This window comes from Prunus mume, linkage group LG4 (genome assembly GCF_029339155.1).
Source record: "Prunus mume cultivar Tortuosa linkage group LG4, ASM2933915v1, whole genome shotgun sequence".
Taxonomy (NCBI): Eukaryota; Viridiplantae; Streptophyta; class Magnoliopsida; order Rosales; family Rosaceae; genus Prunus; species Prunus mume.
In genome coordinates this window covers 9,512,744-9,525,054 of record NC_142701.1, presented here as the reverse complement: position 1 = coordinate 9,525,054, position 12,311 = coordinate 9,512,744, and the positions used below count along the sequence as shown (strand labels likewise).

The following is a 12,311-nucleotide window of genomic DNA, read 5'->3' as shown; positions in this document are numbered from 1 at the left end:
GATAAATGGGACTGAGATTATATATATATCAAACTTATCAATCCAATACAAAACCAAAACCAAAACCAAAAGATTTTTTCTCTTCCCATACTACACCACCGGCAATAAGAATTTTAGTCACCTTTTTATTTGGATGGGTACGCTTGAGTTTAGCCATTTATGTTTTATGCTTCCAGTTTTGTTTTTAATTTGAATAACATAATGGGTTAGTCTGATCTTATTTCTTTGTAAGTGAACTTTGAGAAAAATTAAGCAAATAACTATTGTTATTAAAGCCAGATTCCTCCATTAACCTTTCCTTGATCTTGTTCTATCTATATTAATTTCCATAAAAAGCTTGTTTTATTAGCCGCATCATATAGGTTCTAGCAAGCAAAAGAGAACCAACCATCAGTTCATACCAGCAAGCTTATAATCTATATATATAAAGCAAAAGGTAGATAATGGTAAAACATTCAAAATACCAGAAAATGTCATTGGTTAATTCAAACATTAAGAATTAAAATTATTAATTAAATGAGGATAATATGGTAAATTCAAAAAAATTCATATTAAAAAATTTAAAATTAAAAACAAAATCAGATAATAGGTCTTATTTTTATGGAACATAACTACCTATGTTATCTTTCCTTAATTCTAAATAAAAAATAAAACCAATTGGCACATACTCACATGTGCCAAGGGGCTAGTGTAATATATGGAAAAAGTTAATAATTAATATATTTTTTAAAGGTAATATTTTATATATAAATGTAAGACCATGAGCAATATATTTGTTTGGTGCTTATGATTGAATTGGATAACCCACTAAATTTAAGGCATGTTGAAGAAAGACATGAAGAAATTTTCTCCAAGTTGAAGGTAGAATATAGATTACTCACGAAAAAAAAACTTATCCAATCTAATCCCTTCATAATGGTAGGATATATCGACATCTTATGACTTGAACCTTCTAATTCACCTGAAATAAAAAATTGTTCACCTTTACATACCTTAAGGGCCCGTTTGATAACCATTTCAGTTTTTAGTTTTTAGTTTTCAATTTATAGTTTTTTAGTATTTATTTTTTTTTAAAAATAAAAATTGAAAACTTGTTTGGCAACTAATTTCAGTTTTTGGAAAAAATGAAAAGTGAAAACTAAACAAAAGTTGTTTGGTAACTGATTTCAGTTTTCAGTTTTATTCGGAACTTGAAAATGGAATTTTTTGGGGGTCAAATTGTGAATTTCATATCGTAGAATGAAAGTGCATGTTACAAAGAGTTTGTAGTATTTTTTTGGGTCAATTTTTTGGATTTAGGATGATTTTTTTTGGTGAATTTTGGATTTGGAGGTTCCGAGGCTTTGATTGGACCCAATTGGAAATTCTGAAGCTTTGTTGGATTTTGATTTCGGTGTGATGGATTGCTTGAGTTTTAATGAAATGAGTTATGGTAAAACAATAACGGAGAGAAATGCTAGAATTAGAAAGAAGACAAAGAGCAAACTAAGCAAATGGAACATAAAGCTTGTGCCTTTGGGTTCAGAAACTGAGGAGAAATCTGATGGAATTGGATTGGACCTAGTTGGAAATTTTGAAGCTTTATTGGAATTTTGATTTGGGTTTGGTCGAGATGAGAGAGAAGGGAGGAGTTGGGGTTTGATTGGGATGAGGGAGAGAATATGTGCGTTTTTTATCTTCTAAGTAAGTCATTTTACAAATGGATAAATTTGTTTTTAAAATTTTGAAGGTGAGGTGAGTGAGGAAATAAGATAGGTGGGTGGAATAACAACACTCAAATAATATGAGTGAATGACGAGCTTATAGTTATACCCAAGTTATAACATGAGGGAATGCTTATATTTATACTACATGGCAAGGTGATACGATCGCTAAAAATTAATCAAATTTTACTTAAAGAAATAACCAAAGTTTAAAAAGCCCTTAATTTATTCCAAACCAAAAAAAAAAAAGGCCTCCATTTTTCTCATAACAAAATGCTAGTCTCTCTGCATGCGCTTTCACTCATGCAAGAGGCTTTTTTTTAATCATGCGTGCGTACTTACAAAGTTTCATTTTTATTTTTTTTGCAATTGTATTTTACTAGATGCCTATATCAACAATTTTAATTTTTTATTGCCCTTATTTTTCTAGATGCCCATCTCAACAATTTCTTTTTTTTTTCTTTTATCACATGTAAACTATTTAGACGAGCATCTAGAAAAATAAGGGCGATAAAAAATTAAAATTGTTGATATAGGCATGTAGCAAAATACAATTGCAAAAAAATTAAAATGAAACTTTGTAAGTCAGCGTAGTGCGTGATTTAAAAAAACCCCTCGCACTCGTCAAAACACGTGCAATGAGGCTAGTCTAATAAACTTTAGGAGCTGGGGGGATTCTTATTCAATTAATTGTGCGTAATACCCACACTTTTGTGTGTAGACTATAGAGATGGACATCTAGAAAAATACGAGGATAAATAGTGGCAGACAGACATCTAAAAAAATACGTGCAATAAAGGAAAACTTTGAAAACGACCTTCTAGAAAAATATAATTACAAAAATAAAAAAACCTTTGTAAGTCGCATGTAGTGATTGTGATAAACTATGTTGCATGGACACTGGTACGGAGACATGGAAACACAACACGGTGACACCAAAAATCTCAACAAATAAGGACACGGCGACACAACAATTAAAATAATTATAAATCCTAAAAAAATTATAATAGTATGTACTTATATATATTTAAAAAATTTACAAAAAGCAACAACATCATAGCTTGCTTCCTAATTCCACAATAGGAGACTTTGGCCTAGTTTGGAATTGCTGTCACTTTTAAAAAAAGTTGCTTCTGTTGTGTTTTGAGAATAATTAGCTGTAAAGTAAAGCAGCTCCATGCTTTGTAAATAATATTTTTAAAGTGCTATTAGTACAAAAAGCAGTGTCAAAACCATTTGGTAAATTTTAATATAAAATTTTTGTAACTGTGAATAATGATTAAAATAGACATTATGTTAAAAGTGTTATGTACTAATCATGTGGTGATAGTGGTAGTGATGGAGTGGAGGTAGTGGTGGTGATGAAGGTGGAGTTAGTGGTTGTGGTAGTGGTGGTGGAGATGGTGGGGATGGCAATTGTGGAGGTGATGGTAGTGGTGGTAGTGGCAGCATGGTGGTGGTTATGGAGGTGGTAGTGGATGTGGAGGTTTTGGAGGAGGAGGTGGTTGTGGTGGTGGTGGTGGTGGTGGTGGAGGTGGATGAGGTGATGGTGGAGGTGGAGGTGGAGGTGGAGGTGGAGGTGGAAGAAGTGGTGGTGAAGGTGGTGGAGGAGGTGGTGGTTGTGATGGTGGTGGCGAAGGATGAGGAGAATGATGTGGTGGTGGTGATGGAGGTAGTGAATGTGGTGGTGCAAGTGGTGGAGTTAGATGTGGAAGTGGAGGTGATGTCATTTTTAAAAATGAATTATGGTATTTTGGGAATTAAAAAATTTCATTAAAAGTTCATCTCTACTTTTTTGAAAGTAGCTTTGAAAAGCAACCCAGAACCTGCTTTTAAAACTTGCTGTCAAAATGTGTTGATTCGATTCCTAACAACTAAAATGAGTTATTAAAAACAACAACTTTAATTCTCGCAAGTGCACGAACTATTTATAGTATAGCTTATGTAAATACGAGGTAGATTGGTAACTTGGTTTTAAGTTAAATTACTTAGAATGCTAGAAAACATAGAACAAATAAACTGACTAACTAGCTAAAGGCAAGGTCGAATTCAACAATGCCTCTTGCTAATTACTCAAGGTCTAGGACAGAATCCTAGCACCACAAATGCACTCGAAATGGGGGGTTTTGTTGTTGAAATGAAAAGAAGAAAGTGAAATGAAAGTGCTCGAAAGTAAACACTGGACAGATTGTGAAACAATAATTGAGAGGTGTTAGAGCCTTGGAATCCACTACTAGTTTTCCTATCCAAGTTATGAATGCATAGAAATTGACTCAAGCTTTATCAACAATAGATTATCGCATACAAGCCTATGGTATCTAGGTGCAAGATGCATCATTCTCCTAAGGCATGTGATTATGCATGGTATCTACACAACACGTGATCTCTAATATGCAACCTAAGCATGATATCTACTTAGAATAAAGCATATAAGAGTCATTAAGCTCCTTGAGAATATGATAATTACACAAGTCCTAGAACATGGTATCTGTCCTAGTCAACCTATGGTTATTAACCCATTGAATGATTCTTAGGCCATTCATATGTTGCTTGTGAAAGGAGAGTAGAATTGGTGAATCTAAACCCTTTCCCAACCTGTGTTAGATGCATAAAATCCTAGTTAGCTACTTCAAGAAAACATACATCAAGCACATAATAAACTGGAGATTAACAATTTGATAATGAAAGCAAGGAAATCAATTAACTATAAAATCATTCATAACATTGAATATTCATAACTAGGGCTTCATCCTAAGCCCTAACTAAATGGATTAGTTAGACATAACTATGAATAAAGAAAATAAGAAATACATAGATAGAATAAATAGAAGAGAAGAACTAGTTGGCAGCAATGTAGTTCCCAGGACAGCTCCAAGCTCTCTTCTCTCTTTGTGGTGAATATGAATGTGTGTATGAGAGTAATGAACGAAGGGAATGTGTGTGTTTGCCTCTTTATCTTGAATGAGTGTGTAGCTCTCTATTTATAGAGTGCAATTTCGTCCTCCCTTTTGGCTGGTGAAGCATACCTCTCTTAGCTGCTCCTAACTACTCCAACTGCCCATACTTGCCAACTGCTCCAGCTGCCAAATATATGCTTTGGTAAGGTTTCTTTATGAAAAGCTTGACTTTTGTTCATCCTTCTGAGTTCCTGAGCTGATTTGACTCCCATGTATGGCTGCCCATACTTAGCACATGACTCTAGGGATGTAGCCACATTAAATGTAATGGCAGCCAACATGACATTTTTGTGAACTTAGTTCAGTCTTTGACGTGATGAGGGCTCCAGCTTTATCCAATTGGGCTAAAATTTGGACATGTTATAATAGACACCCATTGGAACAACTTCAATCAAGGATGTCTCCTTATCCGACCTGTGTAAGTTGCTGAAATGAGGCCTGCAAGAAGACCTACGAAACTGAACTGACAAGGAATGTGGCCCAAATTGGGTTTGTCTTTAAGCTCATATTCCTCTTATCCCAATCAGCCCTTAACAAGCATGGATTGTATCAAATGTGATCTCTTGCTGTCTTAACCTACAAAACACACAAACATAGGTAAGAGACTCAAAATAAAGAGAAGCTAAACGAAATTACTAAGCAAAGAAGACAGGCAAATGTGTGAAATTATGACCTTATCAAAAGGCTACTGCTTTTAAAATAATCGGAATATTTTATTTTGACCAAACACCTTAAACTGCTTAACTTTAAAGTGAAATAGGTTTTCGGTCAAAAAAAGCAATCCCAAATAGGGCCTTTAATTTGGCCCTTTAAAGTGGTCTAAAGCTTAACCGAATCCAAATGCTAGGATTGATTTGGTTTTTCTTTTCTTAATTTTAATTTTAAATTTATTTTAAAGCAAAAGTTTGGAGGGGGAAGGGAAACCCACAAATATGAGAGTATCATGGGACTTTAACCCATGACCATTTGAGAGCATATCAATTGCCTGGCCAATCCAACTAACTCCTCTAAGGGTAGGATTGATTTGGTATGGATGGTTGTTTTTGCACACCCCAAATAAGGTCTATGGAGCAAGACCCAAAAAAAAAAAATCTAGGGACCAAAATGAAATTTGGACAAAGATTAGGTACCATTTTGTGTAAAAAGAACCCAATTCAATTTTGGTCGGGAGAGTTGTTCTGTTTCGATTACAGTTTCTTCAAAGTCAGGTTAATCACATATCGAGAAGAGGAGACATCAGTTTATTTCTGATTTCTCCCAAACCCTACCCCTAATTTTCACCCAAACCCTAGCCCCAAATTTCCTTTAAACCCAATCCCAGAATTCGAAATCAATTCCCAAATTCTCAACCAAACCCATCAAGTTCTTCTCCTTTAATCAGCGAAGATGGTGTTGGCGCAATTGGGAGGGAGCATTTCACGTGCTCTCCAGCAGATGAGCAATGCTACCGTGATCGACGAGAAGGTCCTGAACGAGTGCCTCAACGAGATCACTCGGGCTTTGCTCCAATCCGATGTTCAATTCAAGCTTGTCCGTGACATGCAGACCAATATAAAAAAGATTGTCAATTTGGATGATCTCGCTGCTGGTCACAACAAGCGCAAGATTATTCAGCAAGTAAATGTTTTCAAACACTCTCAAGCTTTTGTTCTTTTTTATGTTGTAGTTGGTTGTTTGATGACGAGCGTTTAGAATAAATTTGGTGTTTTTGGATGTTATTAAGTTGGTATTGAATTTGGGGCTTAGTTTTTTATCTTATATTGAGCTTATCAAAATCATGCATTTTAGGAAAGTTGGGGTTAGTAGCATTTGCAAGCTTGTCTGGTAAATGGAATAAAAACTTGGCAATTCGATGCATTGAGAACTTTAGACATACAGACATAAACAATTTCACCCTAAGGTTTAGCTTAATTTAATTAGACATACAGACATAAACAAGTTCACCCTAAGGTTTAGCTTAATTTAACTTTTCTCAAGAAAATAGCAATAAATATCAAGTAGATGTTCAATTGTTTATCATGTGTAGCCTACAACGTGTGGAATAAAAACTTGGCAATTCGATGCATTGAGAACTTTAGACATACAGACATAAACAATTTCACCCTAAGGTTTAGCTTAATTTAATTAGACATACAGACATAAACAAGTTCACCCTAAGGTTTAGCTTAATTTAACTTTTCTCAAGAAAATAGCAATAAATATCAAGTAGATGTTCAATTGTTTATCATGTGTAGCCTACAACGTGTGGAATAAAAACTTGGCAATTCGATGCATTGAGAACTTTAGACATACAGACATAAACAATTTCACCCTAAGGTTTAGCTTAATTTAATTAGACATACAGACATAAACAAGTTCACCCTAAGGTTTAGCTTAATTTAACTTTTCTCAAGAAAATAGCAATAAATATCAAGTAGATGTTCAATTGTTTATCATGTGTAGCCTACAACGTGTGCATCAAGGTTTGCTTAAAAAAAAAAAAAAAGTTTGTTTTTAGACTCGTTAGAATGGTAAATTTAGACTCGTTAGAATGGTAAACAGTTTTAAATTGACTAGAAGATGAAGATACGTACACTTCCAACAGCTGGTATTTTGGATATATTTTCATGGAAACCTTTATGTTAAGCACTCATTTTACTGCGGGGGATTCTTTCTTTGCTGTTCATTGAACCCCGGCTTCCCTCACCCCCTTCCCCCATCCCTTTTTTTTTTTTTTTGTATTCAGTTTGCAGCAAATTTCATATGTTGATGCTCGATGATCTATTTAATTTTTTTTCTCTTCGTTTTCTGTGTTTTCTAATGAAGTGTTTCTTTTTTTTATAGGCTATATTTAACGAACTTTGCAAAATGCTGGATCCAGGGAAACCGTCTTTCACTCCCAAGAAAGGGAAACCAAGTGTTGTCATGTTTGTTGGTTTACAAGGTATTGTCACTAATTTCACACTGGTTGGATTTTATTTTTTTGGTCAGAAAGTTGATTCTTGATTGGATTATTTCACATTTCTTATGTGCAACAATTTTAGTTATTAAGTTCCAATTGAACTAGCTATCTGGAAGAGATTTAATGATTAGAAGTTTCTTGGACTTTAAAATGTACTTTTAGCTGAAGTATGCTGTATTTATATCTTATTTTGTGTGGTTTTCAATTGGATTTATCTATTCCATTTACATTACATGTTTAATCAATTCATCTAATTTTCTTAAAACATGCAGGGTCTGGAAAAACCACCACATGTACAAAATATGCATATTATCATCAGAAAAAAGGTTGGAAACCTGCCCTAGTGTGTGCAGATACATTTCGAGCTGGTGCATTTGATCAGTTGAAGCAGAATGCCACTAAGGCTAAGATTCCATTTTATGGAAGGTACTCTTTTTTCTTTCTACTGGTTTCTTTCTTTTAACAATTACAAGCCCAAAAGAGTTGTGAAGTTTGAGAATGTTGAATTTTTCTTTTCTTTATGTAAACATCTCAATTCTAGATATTAGTTATTTTTTAAATAGGGGAAGTGAAGGAAAGAGGAAGGTAGTATTTAGATTAGTATCACAGTGGCTATATTGGTCTCATACTCTACTGGTATGGATCACGGTTTGATGTTTTTGGAGTTAGGAAAAAGATGGTGGTCATTACAGGCAGCCATCCATGGTGTCCTCCTGCATATCCATCTTTATTTCTATACTACCTATATGTTTTTCTTCTCAGAATTTGATGCCTTTAGCATTCAAGTGATTTTTGGTATTTTCCCCTGCAGCTATATGGAGTCAGACCCTGTGAAAATTGCAGTTGAAGGTGTGGAAACGTTCAAAAAGGAGAATTGCGATCTTATAATTGTTGATACTAGTGGGCGTCACAAACAAGAAGCTGCCCTTTTTGAAGAAATGCGTCAAGTTTCTGAAGCAACGGTATATGTTCTGGAATATACTATTTAAACTTACAGATGATTACATTTGTTTGATAATATCATTCTCTTAATATACTTTCTCTCATATTCCAGAAACCGGATCTTGTTATATTTGTTATGGATAGCAGTATTGGTCAGGCTGCATTTGATCAAGCTCAAGCCTTTAGGCAAAGTGTTTCAGTTGGAGCTGTTATTATTACAAAAATGGATGGCCATGCAAAGGGAGGTGGTGCTCTTAGTGCGTAAGTTTTACTGCAAATATTGCAATGTGTAATTTAATAATAGTTTGATCTAAGCATTGATATAGCTCATAAGAAGATGGTCCATTAAGATTACTCTGGAAACTTGGTATTTAGTTTCAACCTGTGCAATTCATGGGAAAAGTTTGCTATATTTATAAAATTTTGAAATAGTTTGCAAAATTGAAATATAACAAATAATTAAAAACTATAACCTCTTGTCTCGCTCAAATCTTCAAAACCTCTCATTGTACATCCACCTCATGTAGGTAAGCCAAACCACATTGACATCCATATTATGTTCCAACCCCGAACATCCAAATTATATATTTACCCTGTATACCTAAATCTCTAATTGCAGTACATTCTTTGCTAACCCGAAGTTCTCACTGTGAAACACTATTGGTAGTACCAAGCTAACGTTGCACAACACCTACCATACGTACCAATCAGTGGTTAGTCCCCTAATAATCAGCTCAATGTTTTCCTAAGGATGGGATTTGAAGTAAAATGGTTCAGCAATGTTATTGTATAAGAAATATTTATCTTGGGGTTTGATCTCTGTGAGACTGCTGAATTTGTACTCTTGAGGTGGCCGGAAATTTTCTGCTGAACTTGGATTTTAATGGGAATGAAAAGAAACGCTAGACGACAGTAGGAAATCGCTCCTGGGTCTGTAAGTAGTCACAGCTAGGAAGATAAGTGAAGCACTCCTTTGATGGCTAAAATGCTGGGGCAGTAGGAAACATTTTTTTAGCAGAATTTTTGACAGAGTTAGTGTTAGGTGACACATTTGGAATATTGAAAAATCAAGGTGGCATTTCTCTTAAACAATTTTGTTTTCCTAAGGTGACAATTGAAACTCATGTATAAGTTCAGGTGACATATCTGAAATCTTCCTTTTATGTATTATATGTGTTTTTTCTGCTAATCCGCCTTCTCAGTCTTGTAATGCTATTCCAAAATTTTCATGAACTTTAACTTCAAACGTTAGTCTAGTGTTCAATACCAAAGAATAGGTACAGTGAAGGAATGTATCCCTTTGGTTTCTGGGATTTCCAGCAATGGAAATAACATAGAAAACTAAATTTGATAGTGTGCCTATAAAATAATGTCTAAAGACGACACAGAATTTTAGTCCTTACTAAGGTGTGGTGTGAAAAACAGAACATAGTGTTTTAGAGTTTCTAGAGTATGCACTTACAGAGAAGCATTGGTCGCTTCTCCCGTTTTCTTGTTTGCAAAATCATGGTCCAGAGTTCATTCTTAACTTATTATGGATTAATTTATGTAACAGAAACTTCTTGCTCATTGCAATCTAAGCAGTTGAAAATTCAAAATTGTAACTCTTGGATCATTAATCTCAGTGACTGTTTGACAACTAGATTTTCATTTATTATATGTGTGCAGTGTTGCAGCAACAAAGAGTCCTGTTATATTTATTGGAACAGGAGAGCACATGGACGAGTTTGAAGTTTTTGATGTTAAACCGTTTGTCAGCCGTCTCTTAGGTCACTATCTTTTTCAGTCTTGACTTTTCTTGATGTACTTAGCAATGAATATTTTAAACTGTTTAAATAACAATGGTTTTTACCACCAGGCATGGGCGACTGGTCTGGATTTATGGACAAGATCCATGAAGTTGTTCCTATGGACCAACAGCCAGAACTCTTGCAAAAGCTTTCTGAAGGGAACTTTACATTAAGGATTATGTATGAGCAGTTTCAGAACATACTTAAAATGGGTCCAATTAGCCAGGTTATCATTCTCTTTTATTGAACTTTATCTAGAACGTGCCTCTTTTATGTTCTTGCCCCTTCTTCTATACTTCTGTTTTACAGGGTGTGCAATGTTTGAATACTAAATAGGTGGCACCTTTGTGTGATTGGATCTACTGAAGCTAATTGTAGATAAGAATACATTACGTTCACATGTTTAGGGATAACGTTCACGTTTTATGGTAGCTTCACTAATTCTTCCCCAAATTTAAATTTGAGCAAAAACCACTTAAAACCCAACGTCGACCCTTCTCTACAGCTTCCCCAGAATTGAGAAATGCCCAAACTTTTTCTCCAAATCAAGTTTGCTGTTTCATTTTTTCAAATGCTGCTTATTACTCTGACTCAGTAGCTATATCTCTCCTCTATAAAAGAGGTCTTCCCCTCCCCCGAATGTCGTAAATGGATTTTAAGAAACCATATTATTGATGTCATGAAGACTGGGGAGGTAAGAATCATACTCATGATTATGTATGAACTGTATGTCTTGTTCTCTCTCTTTCTCTCTCTCTCTCTCTCTCTCTCATACACACACACACACACACGCAGAAGCTTTAGGGTATGTAATCATGGATGTTATAGTTGAGACTTGAGAGGATCCTTGCAGACTAAGAATTTATTTGGTTTATGTAGGTCTTCTCAATGCTTCCAGGATTCAGTGCTGAATTAATGCCAAAAGGTCGTGAAAAGGAAAGCCAGGCGAAGATCAAGCGGTACATGACCATGATGGACTCTATGACAAATGAAGGCAAGTAAAGCCCATTCCTTTTGTTTGTGTGTATTAAGCCGCGTAGTTTGAACAATAACTGTGATGTTTAGTTCCTTTTGCGGAAAAAAAATACAAGAAACTCACATGTTCTACTGAATTCGTCATGTTGAACTGAGTAGCTTAACTTGTCTTGCAGAGTTGGATAGCTCAAATCCAAAACTCATCAATGAATCACGTATAATGCGAATAGCACGAGGTTCTGGTCATCAAATTAAAGAAGTAATGGAGATGTTTGAAGAATACAAGCGCCTTGCCAAGATATGGAGCAAAATGAAAGGACTTAAGATTCCGAAGAAGGGTGAAATGAGTGCACTATCCCGAAATATGAATGCGCAGCATATGAGCAAAGTCCTTCCTCCCCAGATGCTGAAGCAGATTGGTGGCATGGGTGGCTTACAAAGCTTGATGAAGCAAATGGGTTCTGGTAAAGACATGATGGGGATGTTCGGAGGCGGGGACAAGTAAGATATTTATGTCAATTACAGTGGTGATCTCAAGTTTATTTGCAAGTAAGGGTTGTCCTTGTCAACCAGAGAGGCTTGCGGTTGTGGGAGGCTAACATATATCTGCCCGCCAGTTGATCCTGCTAACTGTTTTGCTAGAGCCTATTATCCAAGGGGCCAACAGATAATTTTGTTTTGTTTTTAATCGATAGTTGCTTTAGTTGTGATCTGAAGGGTCGGCATTTCTTTTTTAGTCTTATTGTATACAATGTATTTGGTTAAAGAAATGATCGGTGATCAAAAGAATTGTAATGAAGTGTAGGCAATGAAGTGAATTTCATCATTTAATGTTTAAAACAGAGCACATAGGATTTGTTCCCCCTTCTCTTTTTTTTGTAGCCATTTGCCAATTTGATTTCATGCTTGCAAAAAGTTTTGTGAGGATATTTAATATCAAGTATTTTGGCATATTGAGGCCCCAAAACTACCTATTTGATTACTTTTTGTAGTTTGCCTCACC

General features: G+C 35.1%; 1 protein-coding gene across 1 annotated transcript; it reads left to right on the top strand.

The window, feature by feature from the left end:
* Positions 1-5,671: 5,671 nt before the first annotated feature.
* LOC103328099 (signal recognition particle subunit SRP54 2) lies at positions 5,672-12,170 on the top strand. The gene is made up of 9 exons (XM_008230490.2): positions 5,672-6,277; positions 7,484-7,583; positions 7,874-8,027; positions 8,413-8,563; positions 8,656-8,804; positions 10,212-10,312; positions 10,402-10,559; positions 11,213-11,327; positions 11,485-12,170. Exons 1-9 carry the CDS (start codon positions 6,047-6,049, stop codon positions 11,811-11,813), a joined length of 1,488 nt encoding a protein of 495 aa, XP_008228712.2. The 5' UTR covers positions 5,672-6,046; the 3' UTR covers positions 11,814-12,170.
* The last annotated feature ends 141 nt before the right edge of the window (positions 12,171-12,311 follow it).

What these genes read in the sequence shown, in the direction of transcription:
- LOC103328099 (XM_008230490.2), top strand. Translation starts at nt 6,047, where the DNA reads ATGGTGTTGGCGCAATTGGGAGGGAGCATTTCACGTGCTCTCCAGCAG. An exon ending in CATGTTTGTTGGTTTACAAG is followed by an intron (nt 7,584 to 7,873) that starts GTATTGTCACTA and finishes TAAAACATGCAG; the next exon opens with GGTCTGGAAAAACCACCACA. An exon ending in GGACTCTATGACAAATGAAG is followed by an intron (nt 11,328 to 11,484) that starts GCAAGTAAAGCC and finishes CTTGTCTTGCAG; the next exon opens with AGTTGGATAGCTCAAATCCA.